Source organism: Antrostomus carolinensis, unplaced genomic scaffold (assembly GCF_000700745.2).
Source record: "Antrostomus carolinensis isolate BGI_N321 unplaced genomic scaffold, ASM70074v2 scaffold1415, whole genome shotgun sequence".
Lineage (NCBI taxonomy): Eukaryota > Metazoa > Chordata > Aves > Caprimulgiformes > Caprimulgidae > Antrostomus > Antrostomus carolinensis.
Genome location: NW_010318294.1, coordinates 149877 through 160979, shown reverse-complemented (window position 1 = coordinate 160979; position 11103 = coordinate 149877). Strand labels below are relative to the sequence as shown.

The 11103-nt window shown below is 40.9% G+C and overlaps 1 protein-coding gene across 1 annotated transcript in view; it reads right to left on the bottom strand.

Annotated features, from left to right (window-relative positions):
* Positions 1-10598: 10598 nt before the first annotated feature.
* Positions 10599-11103, bottom strand: part of CELF4 (CUGBP Elav-like family member 4) — an 80699-nt gene continuing 80194 nt past the window's right edge. Inside the window, exon 10 of the mRNA XM_010168825.1 lies at positions 10599-10726. Coding sequence (XP_010167127.1) covers positions 10599-10726 — 128 coding nt within the window. The remainder of the gene's footprint in view (positions 10727-11103) is intronic.

The following is an 11103-nucleotide window of genomic DNA, read 5'->3' as shown; positions in this document are numbered from 1 at the left end:
CCTACCAAGGTCTGACAAACAGGAATCATAGCTGCAGTATAAGCTTCTCTGATGGATTCTGCCTCAGCAAAATGAAATTAAGATTTCAGCAAACAAGCCCCAATTCCATGGTACCAGAAGAACAAATGACATCTGATAATTGCTAACTCCTTTTGCTTATTCTTTGCTCTGTTCACCCCATCAGTCTCTCCAGATTATATTTTCAGCTGAGTTTAATGAACGCCATTTATTAAACTAACACTAGGATTCTGCTCTGGCCTCAGACAGATGTGCCTGCTAATATGAATCATTTTGTTCAATTGGATTATTCTGATGGAGAGCGGATCCCTGCCACTCCAAGGAGCACAAACAAATGGGGAACAGCTCGCCTCCAGTTGTGACCAGCCGCTCACGTTCATTAGGAGGCAGCTCCAGGCTCTGCAGGCAGCTTGGCAGGGTGGTGTCCCTACCGATGCCATCAGCCTGCATTTCTGTTCCTTTCCATTTCCCCCTCACGTACAGAGAGAGCTCAGATCTCAGCATGGCCCCGAGCCTGGCTTGTCAGTGGGACATGAGCATCACTGCTACCTTTCCTGTGTTTGCCAGATGCATGGGCAACAAGATTCACCTTCTCCTTTGTCTTGACAAACCATTCTTATCTGAATGCAAACCAGACCCCTCTGACTGTGCACTCTTCCCTTCCCAGTGTGCCATATCTGACCTCCTTTACATTGACACCTGAGAAAATGTGGACTACTTATTTGCTATTGATCCTTCTTTACTCTGATCTTCTCCAATTATTGGGGCAAAGGGACAGGGATGATATGCTTTTAAAGGCTTGTATTAATCAGAGAAAAGAGATAAAATCCATTTGAAATCTCCTAGACAGAGATCCCCTCAGTCTATCATTTGGGATTTTAGTGTTGAAAATTTTGAGTCAATCTCTGTAATATATTGTGTTCAGGCACCAGACATACATCTATCTGTCTATCTCAATACAAATCCTACCTTCTGTGAACCATAAAACTCCTAGCAGAGTGACATTACCGCTTCTCACATCGACAGAACACACTGAGCACACATAACTTGGGGAAAAATTACAGAGGCAATTTGAAAGATCAGAAGAGAAAAAGCAGAAGATTTCTACTCCCTGAGCATAAGCAGCCAAATCCCACAACAAGTCTTTAACTGGCACAAATCATCATTGCTCCATTAAAGCCTATTTTTTTTTCCCAGGTGAAGGGCAGGCCCAGCACTTCTCCAGCTACCCGTGATCCTCATCAATGCTTAGGACAGCTCATCCTAAAGCATTTCTAAAGGAATAAATTATTTTTATTTTAATCCTAAACTGCACCCCAGAATTACTTCCAGGAATCGCTGGAGAGTACTAGAAGCAAGGCTGTCAGGCAGTGGAGCTGTGCTGCAAGAGAAAAGACCCCAAAGCCAGCCATGGTGACAGACCATGTGCCTTTACTAACAGCCCCTGAGCATGCTTCTCAACAAAGCTGTCTACTGAGAAGTTAATTCCTACATTCTGGTTTAAGTTTAGGAATGCTTCTCCAGCAGCAGGGTATTCCTTTACTCCTGATCAAGATCTGCGCACCTTTTTCTAAATTGCGTTACACTGGTCTTTATGGGGAATAGGAAAAAAACCTATAGGAATTCCTATAGAGATATTTCTAAGAAGGTCTGTATGGTCTGTACCAAATAATGCCCTTGTAAGCTAAGAGCAGAAGACAGAAAAACTTGAAATACAACTTCTGAAAACACCAAATCTCTTAAGGAGTGATAAGTAAAAGCCCAGTTTCCTAAAGCAGTTGTTGGACTGCCTGCCTGTCTCCCTTTCCCAGCACCCAGTCTGCCATGGTAGAGCAATGTGTGACATGCAAGGAGGATGCACAGAAGAAAATAAAGATCATGGCAAGCATTCACTTGTCATGTGTCACAGGAGATGGGATGCAACCTCTACTGATGAATGGAGATGCTTCAAGAGGGGAGAAAAAAAAGAGAATCTTATCCAGCAAAGGCAAATTTGTAGCTGACTGCACAGTCCATGGGTTTCATGGCCTAATCATTGCCAAATCCTTAGAAGTCAAGGTAATGAAAACCTACTTCCTTTTGGAACAACCTTATTTTTAAGACAGATACTGTATTACTGCACTCTAACCATGACAACTAGGGCTCTGGTCCACAGCACACCAAAATCAACCAAAAGACATCTGCTGGCCTCAAGGACTGGGCCTTGTATAGAAATCTCAAAGGCAAGAAACTTGTTACTGTGAGGATTTTAGAGTTACCCTGCTCTGGACAGAATGGGTGCTTCAGACAGACCAGCTGCTGGATCTGTTCTTCTCAGGAAGAAGGGGACATCTGAATAGGCAAGGGAGGAGAATATCTCTCCTAATGATGGGAGACATCTACTTTCTGAAGAGGATCACTTGAATGTGCAATTGCAGCTTTCCAGGGATGCAAGATAATTTATTCTGTTTGTAAATCATTGTTGTATAAAGGGATTTTTAAAATAATCCACAGGCATGTGTTTGAAGAAAGACATGTTAATTCCCTAGTCTATCTGCTCTAAAAAGAGCAGAGTGGCCCCAATGGTGACACTGAGCTTCCCTCTAGAATTGCAAACAATTGAAACATCTCTGCTAGGAGAACATTTAGAGTTGAATGAGTAATAGTCAATCTGAATCTTTGGCTGATATAAACCAATGTCACTTCATTGACTTCAGAGGAGCTAGTGTTTGATGCTTCCTGAGAACTTCACCCTCATTGTAGTTTTGGTTAGTACCTTTCCAAGAAAAGCATTGAGTTTTCATTCACTGCTTCTTGGTTAGTAAGTGACTTGTCTGCTGTTCTACTTTCCCTTCCAGCTCAGCCTTCTACCTAATATTTCAAAAAGCTTGGATGAAGCTCAACTAAGTAGAAAAATGACCCATTTGAAATCAAAGCTGTCCTTTCTCTAACTGCAGTCACAGGGCAGGACAAAAGACACCTGAGAAACAGAGTTTGCACTGTAAACCTTCAATTCTCTGCTACAGCAGAATCAAATACTTCAGAGACCAGACTTTTGATATTCACTTGTATCTGGCCAAAGTTACTGTACCCATGAATTATTCAAATATGCAATTATTGCATTTGATATATCACTGGGTATAACTGTGGGAATGAGAAACAGTGTTCTAGTGCAGCTGATTGTATATGCCTTCCAAACCATAAGGACATCAATTTCAGGTGCTCACATTGATGGAGCACTCTGCAACCCCTTATTAAGATTCTTTCCAACTCCTGTAGCAGTTTTCCCCTGCAGAGTAAATTTCATGGAGTTTTTTATCCTCCCTTTTCTTTATACCTACAGTGTAAGTGCCAAACACCACCCCATACAGCTTCAATTCATAGTTTTGCAGTAGCTCTCAAAAGTCAGTGGCAAAAAGATCAGATCATTTTCAGACTACTGATCAATGCTGTAGACAAGTGACCTGAGTCCTGTGAACCATGCGTTGGAGTTGACTTGCAACTTTAACTTTAATGAGAGTTTCAAATTTCCTATATTAACCTTCTCTGCTAATTCACTTTTCCCTAGGGCCAGAGAGCTCTGCCCTACCTTCGGCCTGTGTTGTCTATATTGCCTTTATCTGGACAAAACCACATGTTCACGATGCTGATGTTTTCTTTTGGCTAAATACATCAGAGATGGATCTGCCAACCTTCAGGCATGTGAAGCATAGGACTGTCTAAGAAGAACATCTCTTGCCTGAAGTCCTAGACCTTTATGGTCTCATATACTGAGCAACTTGTCCTTTGCTCACTCCCCAAGTACTTGCAATTGCAAACTGATAGCATGCTTCTTTCTGTCTACTTTTTACTGAGTATTGCTCTCCCCAGTGCCCCAGTATTGAAAGATTTCGCTGACTTGTCACTTATTTGAAGGTCCTGTAGGAAAACAACCACACTTGTTTTTAAACTGCATCCTAGATTTTTACAAGCCTGTTTCATTGTGGATCTTTCCCCTCTCATTCTCTTTGTGCCTATTTTAGCAGAGGATTGCATTCTGTCAGTGTTTGCTACTGCTAAAACAAACATTTTGGCTATGGGCATCTCCTGTGTTTTTCCATTTCTTTGTCCCTTGTTTCAAAACATGGCTGCTTAAATCACCTACCCTTTCCTTTTTTTACTTTTCCTAGTTTCTCTTCAAGTTGCAGTTCCAGCCCAGCACTGGCCCAGCAAATCTCTGTGCTGGATGGACCTAATAAAAAAATTCCTTCAAAGGCTACTGTCTTCATGTTACTGCAGCTGCCCACTAACTGAAGCAATCAAAGCTCACACCATGTAGCTCAGAAAGACTCTAAATCTGACCTACTCAGTTAATTTGCACGACATGATCCATATGAGATCTCACAGTAATCTTGTTAGTCAAGTGGCTGAATATAACACTACCACCCTCCAGTCGACCCTGGGACTTTCGAGGGTTTTGCTGTTGGAAGCCTTTGAAGGTGGCACAACCATACCAAACTCCTGGTCTTTTCACAGTAAGGACAACTCAGAGGGCTCTTTGCTGTCTGAGTCATTGGGAAAAGTTCTCACAAGCCTCTGAAAGTTTACCTTAGAGCATCAGGACCAAGTGCATCACAGTGGAATAAGAAATGGGAGGCTGCTTTGATATCTATTATTTAATTCTGAAAAAATTGCATTATCTAAATTTTTTTAAAAAATGGGGACATGAGTTTTAATGAAGAATTCATGCTCTAAACAGAAGGAAACTGTTATGGTATTGCATTGTGCTGCTCTATCACTCCCATGACAAATAGTGTGGATCCGTTAGTGACCTACATGGACTCATTTAGATGCAAACACAGCAATACTCCTGAAAAACTGCTCTGCTTTGAGGAAGAACAAGTTCCAAATATTGCTGAATGGAATTCAGTCTCAGAGCAGTAATTACTGATTGTAATTTTGGAGTAAATTCAGTAATTAATTATTGTCGTTTTCCATCAGTGCATTATATTGTGTGCCAATCTTAGAATAACTACAATAATTAGCAAATGGGATTTTGCATGCTCTGGTATCGAAACTGTGGTTTATAGAACAGACTTGAGAATTTTACCATAATAGAGTTATTAGTAATTCAAATGGGCAGATAGGTTAAAACTTATCAGCCAGAAAAGGGTTTCCTTGTCAGTTTTGCAAACACCTTCCATAGTTCTGTTTCAGCCTTCCCCAGTAATATTCACTTCCATTCTGTTATGTATGAGCACAACAGTGCAAAGTCTGGGTTACAAACACAATGAGGGATATTTAGTTTAATCACAGTTGTCAGTAGAAATTAAAAGTAAAAGCAACCCAAAGAAAAAAAAAAATTGGCTGAGCTGATGTTCTTCCGGTACCTAAACTGTCTTACCCAAATGAAGTTGGGCTGCTTTTGTTCTCACTTTATTCACTCATATTAAAGCTTGTGCTGGAGTACTGTTTTGATATGATTATGCTAGCACAAATTTCCATAATGCAAGCAAGTCCTAAATGATCTAAGCTATGACTAAAGGAGGGAAATGACAATAAGCTGTGCAGGAGGAAGAGGAATTGGTTAGGATGATTGTACAAGAAATGAGATTAGATCCTGATAAAGGATATTTAGTCTGAATCTCAAGATGAACAGCTTAATAGACAACAGTGAAATCAATGCAGCTGCAGAATAACCTCTCACTGGAGGTTATACAAGCCTATCTGAGAGGGATAAGCAACCCGAAATTCAGTAAAAAATACACTTTCATTAGACTTTGCATTGAAGTGAAATTGTAAATTCCATTTACATCTTTTTGTTTATGGGCATTTGGAATTTTGTTTGTTTTATTTTTGGCTGATGATGTCTGCTTACTTTGAAATAAGGTGTTTTGGTATTTTTCTCTTATTAGAGCACAGAAAAGGAAAATGCAAAGTTTTTCAGTTTGGTAACCTGTATGTTCCAATGTGGAGAAAAAAAAAAGACATTTCCTCTGTGAAAAAAATTGCCTATTCCAGCCAGATGCAAAACCAAGAATCTCACACCTTCTGCATTAAACCATACATCAGCACATGTTCAAGAAGTTGTGAAGGAGGACCTCAACATCTTTTTTTTTTTGTATTTGAGCTTTGACCTAAGTTATTTCCCCTGTCATTTTGGAGAAGCAGGTTTCCTGGACAATGTATTTTAATGTTTTGCCCCTACTCTTAGGAGCACTGCTGAAAAAACAAAAAAACCCCTTACTGTTGAATATTTTTTTCCACTCTTCTGCTTCACTTTTACCTCACTCAGTTTGTCTCACTCACAGTCCCTTTGTCTCACTCAGTTTCATGTCAGCCAGTGCTCCAGGTTAGTCTGACTCAAACATTTCTTCATCTTCAGCTTTAAATAAAACTTCAGCAGCACAGTTATCTATCTGAGGTGGTAAATAACACTTTGCTAATGATCAGTCACTGCAATGAAGCCATAGAAAGGGAATGGACAGGATTTTCACTGCTCTTTTGTGCCATGTCTTTTATTGATCTATCAGCTGGATGCATCTGTGCTGCTCTGTTAAGTCCTTCACACTGGAAGAGCTGTGAATTATGATGTTTTCTAGGCAATATTGTCCTATCATGGCTACTACTGACTTAGTGTGGATGGGGCACTGGGGAACTATTTTTGACACCCAGTGCAGAAGGCTGGGATCACACCAATCATTTCTGCACCCATGGGGAGGATCAGAGGAGCTCATCTTTCTGTTTGTCCTAACAGTTTTCCGTGGTGCTGGCCATGCACGTTCACATACATCTCCAGGCACTGTAGGTTGTGTCTACAATTTGGCCATATCTCAAGGTACTTAAGAGTCCTAGGAATGGCCACCCAAGGGAAGGTTTTTTTTGTTTGTTTGTTTTGTTTTTTGTTGTTTTGTGCATTTATTATCTGAAAGACACATAAAGTGCCTCCAAATCCTTGCTTCCTAGTCCTGCGGTGGGATTTGTAAGAGAATATATTGATTTCGGCAGAGTTGCCTCAAATGATCCTCTTCTCTTATTTTTGCTTTCTCCCTGCCCCCTCCCCACTTTTTTTTTTTTTTTTTTTTTTTTCCCCCTACAACTACCTCTTTAATTATAAAGACAAAAGAGAACAGATGCTGCCATTTTGGAAATATTTTGCCATCTGAATTCTTCAGGGCTTTGCTTGCTGCAGCTTGTGGGCTTATCTGCCACATCACAGAGACTCTTTCAGTGTTTGACAGCAACTTTAGAACACTTGCAAGGAAAACAAAGGACTTAAAATCACTGTGACCTAGACTGCTTCTGTCCCAAAAGGGAGATTTATAAGATTTATAAGTTAAAAAAAAAAAAAAAAATCCAGAATTAAAATTGAGTGAAGATCTTTTTTTCTTGCTTAGGAAAAAACACTCTGGTGGATTACATTTAACTGGATGCTGTTTGTTTTTTGTTGGCACTTCTTATTTTTGGAAAGGAGTTCAATAAAGCAAAGCTCTTCCTTAGAAAAAGTTTCTTGAGCATCCACTTTAAGCATTTGAATAATTGTCCTGATGTCAGTATGGTTATGCACATGCTTCACATTGGAATTAAGGACCCTGAAGAGCTGTGACCAAAGTAAAACTAGATAAAAAACATACGAGAGTTACTGTGTTTCTACCAGTTAAGGGAGCTGACTGCTCTCAAGCTTTGCAATAACTATCTGTGCTGTCCCCATGGGCCTAGCTGGCTGCTGTCCTTGTGTTTTTGGGAAAATTCTTGTTGCAGTAATGACACTGTCTAGTCAGTAGGCATGTCAGAGAATGCAGCTGTATTTTGGAGGCTGACTAGAAGTCACACATCAGACTAGCCATGAGGGTACAATAACACTGTGCTGATCCCAGAAAAACTGACCTATCTCTAAGTAAGGCTTACCACTGGAGGTTTAGCCCTGTGCTGAGTGCTATTGCACAGCCCTGGCTGGAAGCTGACTTGTGGCCATCATGACTAAAAATCCTCTGTCTGCTTCTAGGGTGCTGGTATGGATGTTTCCAGGCAGTAGAAAGCAGATAGTGGAAGAAAGAGCTGGATCTAAGCCCTTCTGAGCTTCTGTGTATCCTTGTCGTCACCAAGAGTCCTCTCCAGTCTAACCTGCCATGGTAGTCCCTGTGCTAAATCAGATCCTTTCCTGGGATATGCTCCTTCAGTGTACTCCTAGGGCCACATGCACAGGCCAACCCCTGCAAAAAAACACACACAACACTTTTATTCCTGGAGAATTCTCTTCTGCTAAAAGACGGGTATATCTTAATCTCCTTCAATTAGCTTATCAAGGTGAGAATCTACAAAGACCTCTGAGCTACATTTACTCTATTTTGATAAGGACTATCTGTACCTCTAATAAAGACTCCTACAAGTAGAGGATGGAAGTGATCTTGTGGCAACAACTGAACTGAATTTGCTGGACATTAAAGCATTAAAATCAAAGTAAAAGCCAGGAAGGCTAAAGGACTTGCTCTTTAGAGGTAACAATTCAAGACCATTCTCCTGCTTTGCATAAGCAAAAGAAAGAAAAAACTGTTTTAAGAGAAAGATATGGATTTTTTTGCCTTTTTACTGGATGATTTCTTTTTATATAATTTATTGGCAGAAAAAAAACCCCAAAACAAAAAAACAAACAAAAACCCCCCCAAATAGCAAATCTTAGTCCTACTTCTTAGTAATCTTTTCACGGGAAAAAAGCTCAGACCTCAAAATCAGCCTGATCATGAATAGGTAGAGGTAGAGCACTTCATAATTATCTATGATAATGAAAACACCATAGATTCATATCAATGGATTTTTAACAACACCGGTGTTTGTATCCCTGCATTTTTTTACACAACCACGAAAAAGAAGCGTATCCTCAGTGATCACAGCTATGCTACAATATAAAGCTAATGCTTGGTGCCAAAATAGGGAGACACTTTTGTTCCTCAGTCCCTTCGTAGGTGTTGTTGAAAATCTCCCTGACAAAGACAGTCCCTGATTTAACAAAATTGCATGCATGCATCTCCCACTCTGCCTCAGCAAAACCTGCAGTAAAAAGCCAGTGTGATGAAGCGAAAAGCATTTGGATATGGAAACGTGATTTGGTTTAAAGCCTCCAAGAGACCTTGTCATAAGCAAGGAAAAGAAAAGAGGTATTTGAAGAGGGAAAACACATTGACAGTTATCTTCATATAGTCAAGTGTAAAGGAGAGTCTAAACTATGGAGGCTGCATCTTGCACATGCACCTAAGATGTTTATTGAAAGTTTCTTAATCCACTTTATGTTTTCTTCAGTGCAGCATTCCTTAGTTCTCAATGGAAAGGATACTGCTCTGAAGACCAGAACAATACATTTTTCAAAGATATTAGAGATGTCACTGAAAAATTAGAACACTTCACAGTTCTTTGGGTAAGGCTGAAGATAGGGATATCCTGCCTGTACCTTAGATGAGTAAAAAAAAAGCCTGAATCAAAATCACTGAATCTTAGACATTACAGCTATAACAGCCTACATAGGTCACCTAACACATCTCTCTGTCACTAATCTGGGAGTGTAAACTTCTTGTTGCAGCTTAGGGCTACCCTGCATGCTGAGTTTATTGGGGAATCTCTGGTGAGGAACATTTTTAACAGCAGGGAGACTTCCTGTCTGTGTTACGTATGGTTTTATATTTCTGTTTCTCAAAGAATTATCTAATGGAAAAACCAGCCAGTGGTGGGAAATATTTCCATTTTTGGAAATATCTCAATTTTTGCTATTGGTGATAGGCTGGTTCCTTTGACAGGAACAAAACTAGCTGCTGTTTCTCCTATTTTTGACACTGTTACATGTATTAGAAGTTCCCTTGGAGCATCAAGGCTCCTTTCCAACAACACAAAGTACAAGATTCTGACAATGAGTCCCTTGTTTAGATTTGTCTAGGTCCTCACTCAAGCAAAGCTTCCTTGGCTTTGGTTGGGTTTTATCTACAAACTATAGATAACAGTAACTGAGCAAGAAGTGAGCCTGGATCCTTCTATTAATTTCTTGGGTTTGGGAAGAAAGAAATTAGGGGTTATTTAGTTGTCAGGGAGACATTTTTACATAAAGTTATTATGCTGGGATGAAATTGGATACAGACTATACCGCATGAAGAATGAAGAATGCTTTGAAACATTTGCAACACAGAGCTATTGAGACAGACACTGTCCCAGTCCAGTCATCTGGGATTAAACTGCAGCCTGGTCCCATCTCTTAGTTGTAGATTTTTTTCACCCACCAGAAAGGCTCTCTTTGGCTGAGCAAGGGGAATCAGGAAAGCTGCTGGCTCTCCTGTAGTGACCAGGAAGACTTTCTAGAGATGCAGGATGCCTCTGGGATGGGGAACTTGGCTCACCCCTCATTAAACATCCTTCCACCTCTTTTTCTAAAGAGATACACACACCAACGATTCCTGGTGTATTTGTCCAGCATAGCTCTAGCCAGAGGCCTAAGTGAAAAAGGTAGAAGCTAGAGAGTCACAGAGCTGAATCTTTTTGAGGGTCTACAACACAAATAGAGGCTACAACCACAGCTGACACCCCCGTCCCCATGCAGTTACCTGTGCTAGTGCTTTATATCCAGTGGTTCCCATAACTCTTCAGTAGGGACGATTAGCATCCTTTGGCCTCTTCAGCTGCACCTTCAGCCTCTTCATACCAATCTGGAAGCCATTCATAGCCTGGATAGCAGCTTGGGCACTGGCAGGATTGTCAAAACTCACAAAACCTGTCAAAACATGAGGCAAGGCAGGGGGCTTAATGAGCTGAAGGGGGCCAAGGAACGTACATGCAACGACCACTGAGAATGAACATGGGCAAGGGGGTGAGGGCGGTGGGAGGGAGAGGGTGAGCAGGTAGGAGGGTGGGCAGGAGAGTGAGGAGAGGATGATTGCCAATGGGGGACAAAGGGTAGGAGGGGTTGTTACAGATAAGTGTCCCAGGACACAGTGCCTGGTCTGAATGTAAATTTGGACACAAGATTATGTGAAGCACAGCGATCCAAATGTTGGTGCCACAGTACCAGCACACACAAGATTTGGGTCACCTTTGGGCTAAGAGTCAGCAGATGGGATGTATGGTCTCAAGGCACTCTGTCTTGCTCTT